The sequence below is a fragment of the Phalangium opilio genome, unplaced genomic scaffold (genome assembly GCF_054372755.1).
Source record: "Phalangium opilio isolate 3A_F unplaced genomic scaffold, DU_Popi_V2 ptg000209l_1, whole genome shotgun sequence".
In the NCBI taxonomy this organism is placed as follows: Eukaryota; Metazoa; Arthropoda; class Arachnida; order Opiliones; family Phalangiidae; genus Phalangium; species Phalangium opilio.
Genome location: NW_028324217.1, coordinates 20,199,576 through 20,219,621, shown reverse-complemented (window position 1 = coordinate 20,219,621; position 20,046 = coordinate 20,199,576). Strand labels below are relative to the sequence as shown.

At 39.6% G+C, this 20,046-nt stretch overlaps 2 protein-coding genes across 2 annotated transcripts in view; one reads left to right on the top strand and one right to left on the bottom strand.

Moving 5' to 3' along the window:
- Nucleotides 1–20,046, bottom strand: part of LOC149621160 (sodium-dependent multivitamin transporter-like) — a 141,643-nt gene that overhangs the window by 78,475 nt on the left and 43,122 nt on the right. The window lies entirely within an intron of this gene.
- On the top strand, nt 5,613–18,062 carry LOC149621163 (uncharacterized). The gene is made up of 7 exons (XM_089855769.1): nt 5,613–6,297; nt 14,786–14,867; nt 14,931–14,993; nt 15,375–15,506; nt 15,594–15,763; nt 15,825–15,868; nt 16,883–18,062. Exons 1-7 carry the CDS (start codon nt 6,251–6,253, stop codon nt 17,692–17,694), a joined length of 1,350 nt encoding a protein of 449 aa, XP_089711895.1. The 5' UTR covers nt 5,613–6,250; the 3' UTR covers nt 17,695–18,062.

The window sequence follows — 20,046 nt, the reverse complement described above, 5'->3', positions numbered from 1 at the left end:
AGAGGTAGACGATGGTCGGGATGAAGTAAATCCAAGCTGGTGATAAGCGGTCGACCAAACATCATTTCGGCCGGTGTTTTACCGTTAGCAGTGGGGCTGCGTCGGTGGTTGATTAATATGCGAGTGAGACGTGTCTCCAGAGGGCCGGCTGGGAACATGCGTAGGCCTGAATTCAGAATGTCAACTTCTGGAGATAAGCCACCCGAAAGCTTTTTCAATAGCGATTTCACCGAGCGGACGCTACGTTCGGCCTGACCGTTGCTTGCCGGGTGATACGGTGCCGTGCGAATATGATTGATCCCTTGACTTCCGACGAATTCTTGAAATGCGGCGCTGGTGAAACATGGGCCGTTGTCAGTAACCAATACAGCCATTAGACCATAACGCGCTATGTTCTCACGGATGATAGGAATGATCGTGTCGGTGGACGTGGACGACGTAACTTTTAGTTCAATCCATTTGGAGTATGAATCGACCATTAGAAAAATGAATTTGTTCTCGATCGGGCCAGCAAAATCGGCATGCACACGGTACCAAGGTTTATTGACGACTGGCCATGGTTGATATTGTCGTGCGGGCATGGGCATGTTCTCTTGGCAAATCTTGCAAAGTCGGGAAACGTTTTCGATATCAGAATCGATGTTTGGCCACCAAATTTTGGCACGAGCAATTGCCTTCATTTGAACTATTCCTTGATGGGAGCTATGTAAGTCTTCCAATATTGGCTTTCGATATATAGTTGGTATAATGACGCGATTGCCTCTTAAAAGAATGCCACGTAGGTTTGAGAGTTCATCTTTGCTGTTTTTGTAAGGTGTCAGTTCAGGCTTAACTTTGGCAGGCCATCTGGTTATTAAATAGCGTTTGACCGTCGCCAACAGAGGATCATCTACGGTTGCCCGTTCGATGTGATGGGCCGTGATAGGGCCTTTGCTTAGCTCGGATAGTAGGAGAACGTATTCTGTAGGAAGTGGAGTTTTTGTTGTATCTGATATTGATAAAGGAAGACGACTGAGGGCGTCTGCATTTGAATTGTCGCAACCTTTTTTAAATTTAATGGTGTAGGAGTATGCCGCCAATGTTAAAGCCCAGCGCTGTAATCGCGCGGCTGCCATTTGTGGCACTGGTTTCTGTTCCGAAAAGATTGACACCAGTGGTTGGTGGTCTGTTATAAGCGTGAAGTGCCTGCCCAGAAGGTATTCACGAAATTTGGTAACTCCAAAAATTATGGCCAATGCCTCTTTTTCTATTTGCGAATAATTGCGTTCTGGTTTGGTTAAACTTCGCGAAGCAAAGCAAATGGGCTGTTCCACGCCCTGGTGATAGTGTGACAACACGGCGCCCACGCCGACAGGCGAAGCGTCGCATGCCAAATACACTTCCTTGTTGACATCATAGTGGGCCAAAATATTCGATTCGGTTAAGGTGTCTTTTGCGTCTTGGAATGCTAGACTTTCCCGTTCTGTCCATCTCCATGGTACGTCTTTATGTAATAACTGATGTAGGGGGTCGAGCCTAGTCGAGTTGTTTGGAAGGAATCTGCCATAGTAATTGAGCAGGCCTAAATATGCTCTGAGTTCTTCGACATTGTTTGGCGGAGGTGCTTCTTTGATCGCGGCTAATTTGGAAGGGTGTGGGTGTAACCCTTCAGCGTCCAACAAATAACCCAAAAAATGGATAGATTTTTGAAGAAAGGCGCATTTTTCTTTCCGTAATTTCAGTCCGTTCTCTTGAAAGATGCTCAATACTTTATCGAGACGGTGTAGATTATGATCAACATCTTTTCCGCCAATGAGCGTGTCATCTTGAAAAGGGGTAACATCAGGTAGTCCTCTCAAAATGGTTTCCATCGCTCGTTGAAAAATCGCCGAGGCTGAAGAAACGCCGTAGGGTAAACGGTTATATTGATACAGGCCTTTTGGCGTATTGATTACAGTGAGTTTGCGAGATGCTTCATCTAGTTCAATTTGATTATAAGCTTCTTTCAAGTCTATTTTTGAGAAGTATTTACTGCCAGCAAGTGTGGTAAAAATGTCCTCGGCTTTTGGTAGCGGATATGTATCGATATTGATAGCAGGATTGATGGTAGTTTTGTAATCGCCACAGATGCGAATCGAACCGTCAGGTTTCACTACTGGTACTATGGGTGAGGCATAATCGGAATGCGCAACACTTGAGATAATGCCGTTAGCCTCTAAACGATCCAATTCTTGCTCTACTTTGCTTTTCAGGGAGTAAGGTATGGAACGTGCCTTGCAAAATTTTGGCTCAGCGTCTGGTTTGAGGCTGATATGAGCTTGAAATCCTTTTAAATGTCCTAACCCCGGTGCAAAGACTTCCGCGTGTTTTTCCAATAGTCGATTTATTTTTGACGCTGCATCCTTTGGTTCTAACGTGTTGATTGATGTAGTTGATGTAGTTGCCTGAGGGTTCGGAAGGATATTCAATGTGGAGTAGATCCACGTGCGACCGCAAAGATCTGGTCCCCTACCATGGTAGACCAGTACTGGTAATTTGCAGGACATTCCGTTATATGTAACCGTTACTTCGGTTTCACCCAAAATGTTAAGAACTTTATGACCCGTGAAGGAATTCAAGTTAACGGAAAATGGCTTCAAGTCGTTAAGGTCGATTATCCCGTGAGCAGTCTGCTCTGATAAAAGCGTGGTTGCTGAACCAGTGTCTAATTGAAGGGATACGTCAAATCCATTAATTTTGCACTGGACCTTGATTGCCGGTGGCAAACTCTGATGACAGTTGCTAGGAGGATTTTCATTCTGGGTTCCATGATTTGCCTCCAGAGCATCTAGACTAGCAATTAGATTATATTCGGCTAGGAAGTCATCGTGAGATGCTCCTCGTTCGATTTCCGATGGGGCTTCTAAATGATTGACTCGTGAATTGTTTTGTTGATGTGTTGACCTTGACCCTTTGTTATCAAATTGTTTTTTGAGACAAGCTCTTTCTAAATGGCCTCTCTTACCACAATACTGACATGTGGCATGAATGTGTGCACATTGGTATTCTAAATGACCAAAATTGTTGCATCTTATACATGGTGAAATTCGTTGGTAAGAAGGTAAACGCTGTTCACGTGTTGAAGATATCCTGGTTGAGTCAGATACATTGTTCGTCATAGCTTGTCTTGTATAATTTCGAAATTGATGCGTGTTATTGTTTGTAGAACTAGGATGTCGCGGTTGATTATTGAAGCGTATTGGTTGACCTCTTGATTGATAGTTTGTGGGATTCCCTTGATGGAATGATTGATGTGGGTATTGGTTGTGGTTATGTTGTTGATAACTTTGTCCATTCCGGGTTTGATTATTATTTTGTGGACGTCGCGTGTTCTTTGAGCGGTTTATCTCATTAGCTCCTTTTTGTGTTGATACATAGTTGATTGTTGGTGCCTCTGGTTTGTGACCCTTCAGCTCTAATTGATTGCGCGTAGCTGCCTCCATGTTAGTTAAGATTTCCACGGCCTTAACATAGGTAAGGTTTGGTTCCGCAAACAAACGTTGCTGCATTGTGTCGTTATTGACACCGCAAACGAGTCTATCCTTTAACCGATCTTCTAAATTTTGATTGAATTGACAAAATTCGCTTAAACGTTTTAGTTCGGCAATATATTCTCCAATCGTTTCATTGGGTTTTCTATTTCTTGAATCAAATTTACTTCTTTCCACAGTTACCGCGGGTTTTGGTTGATAATGTTGAGTTAAGGCGTCGATAAGTTCATCATACGTTTTGGAAAATAATTTGCTAGGGCTGACAATGTTTCTTAATAACATATACGTTTTCGCGCTTAATACCGTTAGGAGAACAGCTCTCTTTTTATTTTGCGTTGTAATTTGATTTGCTTCAAAATATAGTTCTAATCGTTCAGCATAAATTGGCCAAGAATCACTTTGTTCATCAAATATATCACATCGCCCAAAAGTACCTACTATTTGGGGCGCGGCTTCCTCTCCGGCGTCAGCCATGCTTCCTTCAGTGCCTGTATTGCAAAGTCTGATTGAATCGTTGATAGTCTTGCTTGATTATGGATGCGAAGTTGATTAATTGCGGCTGTATCCCATCTCCGTCGCCATTTATGTTATGTTTGTTCTTGATGAGATTGACTTAACACGTAATTAAAGAAACTTAATTTGAGCTTTAATGTGAACTTCAATATGGTTACATTGACAGAGGTGTTTCGTGAACCGCGCCCGTCTTTCTACTGAGCTCTCTCTTTTTTCCCGCTCTTTCTTATTGTCCTTTTTCTCAGAATCAAGAATTTATGGTTGTATGGCATGAGAATGGGAAACAGAGTGAATATATATTTTTCGGAGTGAATGTACAACGAGTAGAATGTATACATGACAAAAGGAAATAGTTTAAATAGATTAATTAGCTAATTTTTTAAAAGATATCACCAAAAGGGGAACGAGATTTAGATATAGCCCATTAAGTCTTGAAGAAATAGCATTTAGTTTTGGAATACCACATGTTGTTCACTTTTACTACATTTTATATCTAATTTAATTTATAATGTTTAATTTTGGAGTTTGAAGGTAAAATATTGATAATTTAATAAATTATCCATTATATATTTCTACTTTTGCAATTAAAGCGCTTAAAAATAATAATTTGTTATTTAAGTCTGAATTTAGTTTTGACAATTTTCCTGTCACGAGTAGAGCAAGATTTTAGTCCACGATAGTTTACAATCTACTTCACGCTGACCAGGACGACCGCCTTATTTCTACGTTATTAATCACGTAGTCTTGATCTACAGTTCTACACACAGTTTTCAAGGTCTGCTACGTTCTGGCTAATTGACGCCTTTATGAGACATACCTCATGCGATTGATTGAGCCGTTGATAAGATAATTCATTATAATAACATTAAGAGTATTCATTATAATAACATTAAGAGTATTCATTATAATAACATTAAGAGTATTCATTATAATAACATTAAGAGTATTCATTATAATAACATTAAGAGTATTCATTATAATAACATTAAGAGTATTCATTATAATAACATTAAGAGTATTCATTATAATAACATTAAGAGTATTCATTATAATAACATTAAGAGTATTCATTATAATAACATTAAGAGTATTCATTATAATAACGTTAAGAGTATTCATTATAATAACATTAAGAGTATTCATTATAATAACATTAAGAGTATTCATTATAATAACATTAAGAGTATTCATATAATAACATTAAGAGTATTCATTATAATAACATTAAGAGTATTCATTATAATAACATTAAGAGTATTCATTATAATAACATTAAGAGTATTCATTATAATAACATTAAGAGTATTCATTATAATAACATTAAGAGTATTCATTATAATAACATTAAGAGTATTCATTATAAAGTGTTGAAGGTTTAATTATAATTAATCAATGAATCTAGTTTAATATAACAAATAACGTAATAAAAGGGCGGGAAAAGCTGACTGGGCTTGGTATTGAAATAAATTTGTGTTTCATTTTGCTAGTTTGTTCAAAGGTCTGAAATTATTTTTACGTCGCGAGTCCGGCAGAATTTCAGTTCTTTTTTCCGAGCAAATTTGCGTCGTTGAGTGCGTGATCGAGTGGGCTATGGTTTTTGAAAACTGCTGTCGCATATTTCTCGATGACGGTGATTGAAACTTGAAAGGCCGTCAATTTGCCAGAACGCAAAAGCAATTTGCAAAACCACCGTGGCCAAACTAGCGCAGAAAAACCGAACGGAAATTTCTGCCGGACTCACGCCAAGGCTGAGAATTGAGAAATAAGAATTTTCTAAGTGGACATTTTTCCAGGGCCACCACCTTATTTCTCACATTCTCAGCCTGCTGAGTCTAGAGATAAGTCAGATAAGTATTGCATTATCTTCGCCAACATTATTAATACTGTTGGCAAAGGTTTTATCTAAATGCCACTCCAATAATAAAAATAATACCACCTCCAAGCCCGAGACTGGGAAACTTAGCTGTCTGCTAGTCATTCTTATGTTATTATGACACGAAAAGCGGTCAACATCAACAAAGTAGACGGAAGCCTTTAAATGCGCATTACTAAAATTACTAATGCTTAGTACTAGAAATACTATTAGCACAAGAAGAAACTCTTTCTCCAACTAGAGCAAAACAAGTAGTAAATGCAAAACGATTCAGTTAGACGATATAGGGCTTGACTTATAGCCTTGGATGATTGGTTAAATCTGATTCTTCGACGGGTAAAAGAGGACAAGTACGATGGATTCGTTGAAAGATTGTGTTGTTACGTTGAAGCCTTTAAGCTGGTAAGTAATAAAAATATTTCGAACTTGAAGAATGCCTCAAGTGGTTTAATGTAACTGCCCTGGCAAAACCTTATCTAAGCAGACCTAATCTGGGCTAACGTAACCAAACATAACACGAAACAGGTTTCAGTTCTTTGATCCATGTATCATAGAATGGCCAAATGGGCCAGAGAAATGAAAATCGTTAAATTAATTGCAAATCACGAACTCTTCAAAAAACACGCCATGATGTACATTCCCTCACTAATCACGTCGTGATGTACATTCCCTCACTAATCACGTCATAATGTACATTCCCTCACTAATCACGTCGTGATGTACATTCCCTCACTAATCACGTCGTGATGTACATTCCCTCACTAATCACGTCATGATGTACATTCCCTCACTAATCACGTCATGATGTACATTCCCTCATTAATCACGTCGTGATGTACATTCCCTCACTAATCACGTCGTGATGTACATTCCCTCACTAATCACATCATGATGTACATTCCCTCACTAATCACGTCATGATGTACATTCCCTCACTAATCACGTCGTGATGTACATTCCCTCACTAATCACGTCATGATGTACATTCCCTCACTAATCACGTCATGATGTACATTCCCTCATTAATCACGTCGTGATGTACATTCCCTCACTAATCACGTCGTGATGTACATTCCCTCACTAATCACGTCATGATGTACATTCCCTCACTAATCACGTCATGATGTACATTCCCTCACTAATCACGTCGTGATGTACATTCCCTCACTAATCACGTCATGATGTACATTCCCTCACTAATCACGTCGTGATGTACATTCCCTCATTAATCACGTCGTGATGTACATTCCCTCACTAATCACGTCGTGATGTACATTCCCTCATTAATCACGTCGTGATGTACATTCCCTCACTAATCACGTCGTGATGTACATTCCCTCACTAATCACGTCGTGATGTACATTCCCTCACTAATCACATCATGATGTACATTCCCTCACTAATCACGTCATGATGTACATTACCTCACTAATCACGTCGTGATGTACATTCCCTCACTAATCACGTCATGATGTACATTCCCTCACTAATCACGTCATGATGTACATTCCCTCATTAATCACGTCGTGATGTACATTCCCTCACTAATCACGTCGTGATGTACATTCCCTCACTAATCACGTCATGATGTACATTCCCTCACTAATCACGTCATGATGTACATTCCCTCACTAATCACGTCGTGATGTACATTCCCTCACTAATCACGTCATGATGTACATTCCCTCACTAATCACGTCGTGATGTACATTCCCTCACTAATCACGTCGTGATGTACATTCCCTCACTAATCACGTCGTGATGTACATTCCCTCACTAATCACGTCATGATGTACATTCCCTCACTAATCACGTCATGATGTACATTCCCTCACTAATCACGTCATGATGTACATTCCCTCACTAATCACGTCATGATGTACATTCCCTCACTAATCACGTCATAATGTACATTCCCTCACTAATCACGTCGTGATGTACATTCCCTCATTAATCACGTCATAATGTACATTCCCTCACTAATCACGTCGTGATGTACATTCCCTCATTAATCACGTCGTGATGTACATTCCCTCATTAATCACGTCGTGATGTACATTCCCTCACTAATCACGTCATGATGTACATTCCCTCACTAATCACGTCGTGATGTACATTCCCTCATTAATCACGTCGTGATGTACATTCCCTCACTAATCACGTCGTGATGTACATTCCCTCACTAATCACGTCGTGATGTACATTCCCTCACTAATCACATCATGATGTACATTCCCTCACTAATCACGTCATGATGTACATTCCCTCACTAATCACGTCGTGATGTACATTCCCTCACTAATCACGTCATGATGTACATTCCCTCACTAATCACGTCATGATGTACATTCCCTCATTAATCACGTCGTGATGTACATTCCCTCACTAATCACGTCGTGATGTACATTCCCTCACTAATCACGTCATGATGTACATTCCCTCACTAATCACGTCATGATGTACATTCCCTCACTAATCACGTCGTGATGTACATTCCCTCACTAATCACGTCATGATGTACATTCCCTCACTAATCACGTCGTGATGTACATTCCCTCATTAATCACGTCGTGATGTACATTCCCTCACTAATCACGTCGTGATGTACATTCCCTCACTAATCACGTCGTGATGTACATTCCCTCACTAATCACGTCATGATGTACATTCCCTCACTAATCACGTCATGATGTACATTCCCTCACTAATCACGTCATGATGTACATTCCCTCACTAATCACGTCGTGATGTACATTCCCTCACTAATCACGTCATGATGTACATTCCCTCACTAATCACGTCATGATGTACATTCCCTCATTAATCACGTCGTGATGTACATTCCCTCACTAATCACGTCGTGATGTACATTCCCTCACTAATCACGTCATGATGTACATTCCCTCACTAATCACGTCATGATGTACATTCCCTCACTAATCACGTCGTGATGTACATTCCCTCACTAATCACTTCATGATGTACATTCCCTCACTAATCACGTCGTGATGTACATTCCCTCATTAATCACGTCGTGATGTACATTCCCTCACTAATCACGTCGTGATGTACATTCCCTCATTAATCACGTCGTGATGTACATTCCCTCACTAATCACGTCGTGATGTACATTCCCTCACTAATCACGTCGTGATGTACATTCCCTCACTAATCACATCATGATGTACATTCCCTCACTAATAACGTCATGATGTACATTACCTCACTAATCACGTCGTGATGTACATTCCCTCACTAATCACGTCATGATGTACATTCACTCACTAATCACGTCATGATGTACATTCCCTCATTAATCACGTCGTGATGTACATTCCCTCACTAATCACGTCGTGATGTACATTCCCTCACTAATCACGTCATGATGTACATTCCCTCACTAATCACGTCATGATGTACATTCCCTCACTAATCACGTCGTGATGTACATTCCCTCACTAATCACGTCATGATGTACATTCCCTCACTAATCACGTCGTGATGTACATTCCCTCACTAATCACGTCGTGATGTACATTCCCTCACTAATCACGTCGTGATGTACATTGCCTCACTAATCACGTCATGATGTACATTCCCTCACTAATCACGTCGTGATGTACATTCCCTCACTAATCACGTCATGATGTACATTCCCTCACTAATCACGTCATGATGTACATTCCCTCACTAATCACGTCATAATGTACATTCCCTCACTAATCACGTCGTGATGTACATTCCCTCATTAATCACGTCATAATGTACATTCCCTCACTAATCACGTCGTGATGTACATTCCCTCACTAATCACGTCGTGATGTACATTCCCTCATTAATCACGTCGTGATGTACATTCCCTCATTAATCACGTCGTGATGTACATTCCCTCACTAATCACGTCATGATGTACATTCCCTCACTAATCACGTCGTGATGTACATTCCCTCATTAATCACGTCGTGATGTACATTCCCTCACTAATCACGTCGTGATGTACATTCCCTCACTAATCACGTCGTGATGTACATTCCCTCACTAATCACATCATGATGTACATTCCCTCACTAATCACGTCATGATGTACATTCCCTCACTAATCACGTCATGATGTACATTCCCTCACTAATCACGTCGTGATGTACATTCCCTCACTAATCACGTCATGATGTACATTCCCTCATTAATCACGTCGTGATGTACATTCCCTCACTAATCACGTCGTGATGTACATTCCCTCACTAATCACGTCATGATGTACATTCCCTCACTAATCACGTCATGATGTACATTCCCTCACTAATCACGTCGTGATGTACATTCCCTCACTAATCACGTCGTGATGTACATTCCCTCATTAATCACGTCGTGATGTACATTCCCTCACTAATCACGTCATGATGTACATTCCCTCACTAATCACGTCATGATGTACATTCCCTCACTAATCACGTCATAATGTACATTCCCTCACTAATCACGTCATGATGTACATTCCCTCACTAATCACGTCTTGATGTACATTCCCTCACTAATCACGTCATGATGTACATTCCCTCGCTAATCACGTCATGATGTACATTCCCTCATTAATCACGTCGTGATGTACATTCCCTCACTAATCACGTCGTGATGTACATTCCCTCACTAATCACGTCGTGATGTACTTTCCTCACTAATCACGTCGTCGTGATGTACATTCCCTCACTAATCACGTCGTGATGTACATTCCCTCACTAATCACGTCGTCGTGATGTACATTCCCTCACTAATCACGTCGTCGTGATGTACATTCCCTCACTAATGACGTCGTGATGTACATTCCCTCACTAATCACGTCGTGATGTACATTCCCTCACTAATCACGTCGTGATGTACATTCCCTCACTAATCACGTCATGATGTACATTCCCTCACTAATCACGTCATGATGTACATTCCCTCACTAATCACGTCATGATGTACATTCCCTCACTAATCACGTCATGATGTACATTCCCTCACTAATCACGTCATAATGTACATTCCCTCACTAATCACGTCGTGATGTACATTCCCTCATTAATCACGTCATAATGTACATTCCCTCACTAATCACGTCGTGATGTACATTCCCTCATTAATCACGTCGTGATGTACATTCCCTCATTAATCACGTCGTGATGTACATTCCCTCACTAATCACGTCATGATGTACATTCCCTCACTAATCACGTCGTGATGTACATTCCCTCATTAATCACGTCGTGATGTACATTCCCTCACTAATCACGTCGTGATGTACATTCCCTCACTAATCACGTCGTGATGTACATTCCCTCACTAATCACATCATGATGTACATTCCCTCACTAATCACGTCATGATGTACATTCCCTCACTAATCACGTCGTGATGTACATTCCCTCACTAATCACGTCATGATGTACATTCCCTCACTAATCACGTCATGATGTACATTCCCTCATTAATCACGTCGTGATGTACATTCCCTCACTAATCACGTCGTGATGTACATTCCCTCACTAATCACGTCATGATGTACATTCCCTCACTAATCACGTCATGATGTACATTCCCTCACTAATCACGTCGTGATGTACATTCCCTCACTAATCACGTCATGATGTACATTCCCTCACTAATCACGTCGTGATGTACATTCCCTCATTAATCACGTCGTGATGTACATTCCCTCACTAATCACGTCGTGATGTACATTCCCTCACTAATCACGTCGTGATGTACATTCCCTCACTAATCACGTCATGATGTACATTCCCTCACTAATCACGTCATGATGTACATTCCCTCACTAATCACGTCATGATGTACATTCCCTCACTAATCACGTCGTGATGTACATTCCCTCACTAATCACGTCATGATGTACATTCCCTCACTAATCACGTCATGATGTACATTCCCTCATTAATCACGTCGTGATGTACATTCCCTCACTAATCACGTCGTGATGTACATTCCCTCACTAATCACGTCATGATGTACATTCCCTCACTAATCACGTCATGATGTACATTCCCTCACTAATCACGTCGTGATGTACATTCCCTCACTAATCACTTCATGATGTACATTCCCTCACTAATCACGTCGTGATGTACATTCCCTCATTAATCACGTCGTGATGTACATTCCCTCACTAATCACGTCGTGATGTACATTCCCTCATTAATCACGTCGTGATGTACATTCCCTCACTAATCACGTCGTGATGTACATTCCCTCACTAATCACGTCGTGATGTACATTCCCTCACTAATCACATCATGATGTACATTCCCTCACTAATAACGTCATGATGTACATTACCTCACTAATCACGTCGTGATGTACATTCCCTCACTAATCACGTCATGATGTACATTCACTCACTAATCACGTCATGATGTACATTCCCTCATTAATCACGTCGTGATGTACATTCCCTCACTAATCACGTCGTGATGTACATTCCCTCACTAATCACGTCATGATGTACATTCCCTCACTAATCACGTCATGATGTACATTCCCTCACTAATCACGTCGTGATGTACATTCCCTCACTAATCACGTCATGATGTACATTCCCTCACTAATCACGTCGTGATGTACATTCCCTCACTAATCACGTCGTGATGTACATTCCCTCACTAATCACGTCGTGATGTACATTGCCTCACTAATCACGTCATGATGTACATTCCCTCACTAATCACGTCGTGATGTACATTCCCTCACTAATCACGTCATGATGTACATTCCCTCACTAATCACGTCATGATGTACATTCCCTCACTAATCACGTCATAATGTACATTCCCTCACTAATCACGTCGTGATGTACATTCCCTCATTAATCACGTCATAATGTACATTCCCTCACTAATCACGTCGTGATGTACATTCCCTCACTAATCACGTCGTGATGTACATTCCCTCATTAATCACGTCGTGATGTACATTCCCTCATTAATCACGTCGTGATGTACATTCCCTCACTAATCACGTCATGATGTACATTCCCTCACTAATCACGTCGTGATGTACATTCCCTCATTAATCACGTCGTGATGTACATTCCCTCACTAATCACGTCGTGATGTACATTCCCTCACTAATCACGTCGTGATGTACATTCCCTCACTAATCACATCATGATGTACATTCCCTCACTAATCACGTCATGATGTACATTCCCTCACTAATCACGTCATGATGTACATTCCCTCACTAATCACGTCGTGATGTACATTCCCTCACTAATCACGTCATGATGTACATTCCCTCATTAATCACGTCGTGATGTACATTCCCTCACTAATCACGTCGTGATGTACATTCCCTCACTAATCACGTCATGATGTACATTCCCTCACTAATCACGTCATGATGTACATTCCCTCACTAATCACGTCGTGATGTACATTCCCTCACTAATCACGTCATGATGTACATTCCCTCATTAATCACGTCGTGATGTACATTCCCTCACTAATCACGTCATGATGTACATTCCCTCACTAATCACGTCATGATGTACATTCCCTCACTAATCACGTCATAATGTACATTCCCTCACTAATCACGTCATGATGTACATTCCCTCACTAATCACGTCTTGATGTACATTCCCTCACTAATCACGTCATGATGTACATTCCCTCGCTAATCACGTCATGATGTACATTCCCTCATTAATCACGTCGTGATGTACATTCCCTCACTAATCACGTCGTGATGTACATTCCCTCACTAATCACGTCGTGATGTACTTTCCTCACTAATCACGTCGTCGTGATGTACATTCCCTCACTAATCACGTCGTGATGTACATTCCCTCACTAATCACGTCGTCGTGATGTACATTCCCTCACTAATCACGTCGTCGTGATGTACATTCCCTCACTAATGACGTCGTGATGTACATTCCCTCACTAATCACGTCGTGATGTACATTCCCTCACTAATCACGTCGTGATGTACATTCCCTCACTAATCACGTCATAATGTACATTCCCTCACTAATCACATCGTGATGTACATTCCCTCATTAATCACGTCGTGATGTGCATTCCCTCACTAATCACGTCGTGATGTACATTCCCTCACTAATCACGTCATGATGTACATTCCCTCACTAATCACGTCGTGATGTGCATTCCCTCACTAATCACGTCGTGATGTACATTCCCTCACTAATCACGTCATGATGTACATTCCCTCACTAATCACGTCATGATGTACATTCCCTCACTAATCACGTCGTGATGTACATTCCCTCACTAATCACGTCGTGATGTACATTCCCTCACTAATCACGTCGTGATGTACATTCCCTCACTAATCACGTCGTGATGTACATTCCCTCACTAATCACGTCGTGATGTACATTCCCTCACTAATCACGTCGTGATGTACATTCCCTCACTAATCACGTCGTGATGTACATTCCCTCACTAATCACGTCGTGATGTACATTCCCTCACTAATCACGTCATGATGTACATTCCCTCACTAATCACGTCGTGATGTACATTCCCTCACTAATCACGTCGTGATGTACATTCCCTCACTAATCACGTCGTGATGTACATTCCCTCACTAATCACGTCGTGATGTACATTCCCTCATTAATCACAGTTCAACGACATTTTATGAGTGTTAAATATAAAAAATATTTTATTAAAATTTATCTGATTAGTTTTAACATGTATTAATTCAGTCGGAATTTGTAACAATGCTCTCCCACTAATCAAACCTTTCGGCCTTGGGCCTGTTTGTCTGGCGGCACTGTAAACTCTTATTAGTTTAAAATATGAACATTTTTCTCCATTCCTTAGCTTGTTTTTCAAAAAATGTTTCATGTTTCAATGTTTAATTTTAGGAAAGAAATGTGTCGCCATAAACCGTCTTTACGCAAAGCCTATATGAATTTGGTCGATTCTCAAAGAGTTGTTCTCGGAGAGGTATTTGAGCAAATATTGTTCTACCGCGTGAAATTACAAAAAAAAAACTGCTGTTTGTTCTAGGAAATGGATAAGAATGATTGTTGCTTAAGCAAAGATGATAAAATGAAGAAACTGAGGAACAAGGTACTATTTGACAAAACGAGAAAACTTCCCAAATAGTATTCCCATAGAAAAAACATTACGAGGAAATCTAACATAAAACATGCTTGAGCGAAAGCGCCCAGTTTTCCTGTCCCCTATGAAGTCTTTATGAGATTCAAAATAACATTGTCTACCCCCATTAAATGGCTGATGAACATTGAACTTTTGTAAATGTCCTGCCAACGAAAAATTTCACTCTCATTGGCTAGAAGTTTAGAGGATAAAGCTCCCTTGTTTTAAGCATCATTGAAAATGAGGTTTATCAATGTTCTTTAAACGACATTGGTTTCCCCTCTCTCTTGTTTGTCCTGAAAGTCACATGAAAATCAGCTATAGTAATGGAATCTTATTTCAATTTTTAAGTTTGACGTTTTAATTTCAAACGTGAGGAAAGAGAGAATGGAAAATGAATTAACTATTAATGAACAACGAGATAAAATTGACAGGCTCAATAAGGTCAGAGAAGAATTGAAAAACAAAGTCAAAGATCTCAAGGTACGCGACATTGTTCATTTGATGAACACGCAATTTGATGATATTAGCAATATTCATTAATCATTGTTAATTGTTTCAAAAAATTAGGAGAAAAATGGAGAAATTGAAAAGGCTAACGATGTATCAGTAAAAGTTGAACCAGTTGATTATGATTCAGAGCCAAAAATTGAACAAGTTGATAATGATTCAGAACCAGATAGCCAAGCATTATCCCTACCAGTTGCGGAACAGCAACAACCTCAACCTCAAAATGAAAGGTTTGCAAGTGAAAAAAGGTGTATTTTATTCTTTTATTTTATCACAATTTTAATTGTATAGCTCGGAAGGAGTCCCTACTGAGGACGACAACCACAACCAGCCTGGTGTGTAAATTTTTATTTTAGTAGAAATATTGTAAGACTCCCCAAGTCACTTGCTGGGTGCACAATTCTTTGAACCCCCACGGATAAACTACAACTAAAGACCCGACGAGTTTTACGGCAATTTCTGAAAGCCTTATTAGTCAGTGGTGATTGTATGAAGTTGGGCAAACACATTGTGGAACCCTTTAAGAATGTGCATTATACGTAATTTCATGTATTGAACTGATTTGCATAATTTGATGGCTTAACACACAAGAATGAAATTCATTCGACCCCTGTTGGTGAAAGTAGCGAATGTGATTTTATTTCTGAACTCTACTGCTGATGCCAATCAAAAAGATCAAGACATCTGTCCAAACAGAAACTAGTTCAAATTTCCCAACAGTCTTTTGAGGATCGACAGAGCTTGCTGGGAAATAACTTACGATAATCTGATTGAGCTAAGATGGCACAGAGAAAGGCTTTAAAATATCATAATGGCAAAAGCAATAAAGCCAGAGCTTGAACGCCTCAATTATTATCGTTTATGATCAGATTAGAATTTTTATATGATAAGTGAAACAAATGTAGGCTTTACTTACAGCGAAATTACGTATGTTCGATTTTGGGAAAAGATTAGGCATTATTAAGTTATCTAAGCAAACGATTTGCCACTCAAATACTTATTTCTGTGAAATATTTGAGTTAAATGTTGGGAAGTGTAAATTCGCCTCATTTTCAGCTTTATCCCAAAAACTCGCCCCTAGGTCCAAATATAAGTGTGCTTGTAGAATACAGAATTTTTAATGTTAATTTGTGGACTACGCGTGAATATTACTTAGAAAAAATAGATGCGTTTCTGAGAATCTTTCACTCCTAGTCCCCACTGTGTGTGAAAAGTGGGCGGATACTTTAGAAGGCTCGCGACTAATTATGGGGTGTGATACGAGCTCCGTCCACATCTCATAGAATCATGGCGCTTTCCAGATGTTACATGATTTTTTCTTTATGAAATGTATTTTTTGATTTGTGTAGGTAAATCCAAGGAAAAACATAATATTGAAGATAAAAGAGTTGTTGAACTTCGCTTCAAAATTCATAATAGAGAACCAAGCTTCAAATGTGATCAGTGTGAATTTTCCAGCACACAGAAAAGTAATTTGATCGTACATAAACTCATTCACAGTGCGGCAAAACCCTTCAAATGTAATCAGTGTGATTATGCCAGCAAGCTGGAGAGTAATTTGATCGCGCATGAACGCATTCATAGCGGTGAAAAACCCTTCAAGTGTGAGCATCAACGTCTTTGCCATGGTGTAGATCCCTTCAGATGTGATCAGTGTGGATATGAAACCACACAGAGGGGTCGTTTGACCCGTCATCAGCGCATTCACAGTGGTGAAAAACCATTCAAATGCGATCAGTGTGACTTTGCAAGTATTCGGGAGTATGATTTGAAAATACATCAACGCATTCACAGGGGGGAAAGACCCTTCAAATGTGATCAGTGTGACTTTGACAGTGCTCGGAAGCATGATTTGTTCAGACATCAACGCACTCACAGTGAAGAAACACCTTTCAAACGTGAGAATTGTGAATATGCAAGCACACAGTGGAGTAATTTGAAAAAACATCAACGCATTCATATTGGTGAAAACCCTTCCAAATTGGATGAGAGTGAATACGCTATCGCGTGGAAGAGCTTATTGATCAAACGTCCACGCATTCACAGTGGTGAAAAACCCTTCAAATGTGATCGGTGTGGCTATGCATGCACACAGAGGGCTCATTTGATGAGTCATCAACGCATTCACAGAAGTGAAAAACCATTCAAATGTAATCAGTGACTGTGTTAGCGCGTGGAAGTCCTTATTGATCACACATGAACGAATTCATGGTGGTGAAAAACTTCGTATGTGATCATTGTGATTTTAGGTGAGCTGAAAGAGTAGTGTTATCAGACTCGTCTACGCGTTCACAGTAGACAAAAACCCTTCTTATGTGATCAGTGTGACTTTACCAGCAAACTCTTCAAACGTGATCGCAGTAAATATTCAAAACCACTGACCAAATTATCAAAAGAATTCTAAATGAAAACTATTAAGAAACCGTAGTTTAATTGTTTGATTTTCATTTTTAGAAAGAAAGTTAGTTAGTTGTACAAGCATTTAATATTGTAACGAATATTAAAATTAATAAAAATCTGTTTAAATGATATCAATTTTCAGTTGGTAATTCAATTGAAGTGCCTAACCTTGTCATACTGAGATATGGCCTATATTCGTTTCATTTGGTAATATCATATATCTTTCCTTTGAGTTATTAACAAATGGAGTTTTAGAGCGGTGCAGGACTGTATTATATGAATAGACAATTCCATTGTTTACTTGAAGAGAAACCAATGGACAGCGTACTTCCCTCGAGCCAAGAAACAAAGCAATGTCCCGCCTACCCGTCTCGGCCCCTGTTTGACGCAAATTTTCCTGATTTCCCTCAATTTTACTAAAAATTCTAGATTTCTCTGAATTTTCCCTGATGTTTTAGTTAACTATTTATTTCCCTGATTTTTCCAGGTTTGTATGAACCCTGAGTTCAATTTGGTCGTGACTAACTCTAGAGATAACTCAGATAAGTGTTGTATTTTCTAAATGCCGCTCCAATAATAAAAAATATTACTACCTCCAAGTCGAAGCTGGGAAACTTTTACCGGTCTCAGGCTGTCTGCTAGTCATTCTGATTATGGCGCGAAAAGCGGTCAACAAGCAAAGTAGACTTAATACCAGGGCCGGAAATAAGAAAAATTTCTTATAGGACATGTGTCCCGTGACCCCCTGTTTGACTTGAAAATTTATAGGACATTGTCCACTGGAGTGTGCAAAAATAGTGTTGCATCTCTATAGTCAAGCTATCAAAACTTGGGAAAATTTATTGGTCAAACTGTCCAGTGACCCCCTTAGTTTTTGAAAAAATTATGGGACATTTTAAAATTTTATTGGACAATGTCCAGTGTCCTGTGCTTATTTCCGGCCCTGCTTAATACCCTTAAATCTGTATTACTAAAATTATTAACCCTTAGTACTGGGTCCAGAAATACTATTAATAAAGAAGAAACTCTTTCTGCAACAAGAACAAAAGGCATTAGTTACTAGTAACAGGAAAACCATTGAGGCTTAGTTTAGCCTTGAAGAGATTGGTCTTGGTTTTTTGACGGGTAAAAGAGGGCAAGTAGGATGGATTCATTGAAAGATTGTGTTGTTACGGTGAAACCTTTAAGCTGGTAAGTAATAAAAATGTTTTGGAAATTTGAATAATACCTCAAGAGGTTTAATGGAACTGCCCTGGCAAAAAATAACCTAAATTGATCTAATCCGGCCTAACTAACCAAACACAACGTAAAACAGGGTTCAGTTTTTTGGCCCATCTATCTTAGAAAGGCCAAATGGGCCTGGGAATCAAGAAAAGATTTGCTTTGTGCATACTTTATTGTACAAAAAGGGAAACTTAATAGCTAATAAAAAAAATTTTGAAAATATTTCTAAATCTTGAGTCGATTAGGGGTTAATTCTAACAACCAAATACATGAAATCTACGCTTCTCGTGAAATTAAAAGGCTCATTCCTATTTTAGAGGCAGTTTTCCTTAGCAGACTTAGAAATAGCACACGTCCACTGGTCCAAAACCAGTTTATTAATTGCTTGGACTAGTTTTTTAATTCGAAAAGTGGGGGTTACTGGTCCTCGGGACCAGTTTATTAATTGCAAATCTATAGGAGAACAAAGGCTGGGACCAGTTCGTAGACCAGTTTATTATTTAGGACGCTAAGGGGGTCACTGGTCCCAAGGACTAGTTTAAAAATTATCCTTATTTCTAAGTCTGTTCCTTAGTGGGTAATTTTTTAGTAGGATAGTAGTAAAAATAGTAGTATTCCCCCTATGCTGGAAAGCAAAACCTGTGATGGAGAAAATGGTATGAATTGCTACACCGTTCCGACTAATCGTATTAACAGAAACAGTAAAGAATAGAGCTATCTCAGTTGTAACGTCGGTGCCTAGATAAAACGTCAAGTGCTTAGCTTTAGCAGTGGACTTTGGTTCTATGGGCAAATAGCAAGGGTGACGTCACACTAAGGCTTCCGAGATAGCTCTATAGGGAACTCCTATAAAATTATTGATAAGGTAACTAATAAGGTTTTAACAAGA

What these genes read in the sequence shown, in the direction of transcription:
- LOC149621163 (XM_089855769.1), top strand. Translation starts at nt 6,251, where the DNA reads ATGGATTCGTTGAAAGATTGTGTTGTTACGTTGAAGCCTTTAAGCTG. An exon ending in ACGTTGAAGCCTTTAAGCTG is followed by an intron (nt 6,298 to 14,785) that starts GTAAGTAATAAA and finishes GTTTAATTTTAG; the next exon opens with GAAAGAAATGTGTCGCCATA. An exon ending in AAAGAGTTGTTCTCGGAGAG is followed by an intron (nt 14,868 to 14,930) that starts GTATTTGAGCAA and finishes TGTTTGTTCTAG; the next exon opens with GAAATGGATAAGAATGATTG.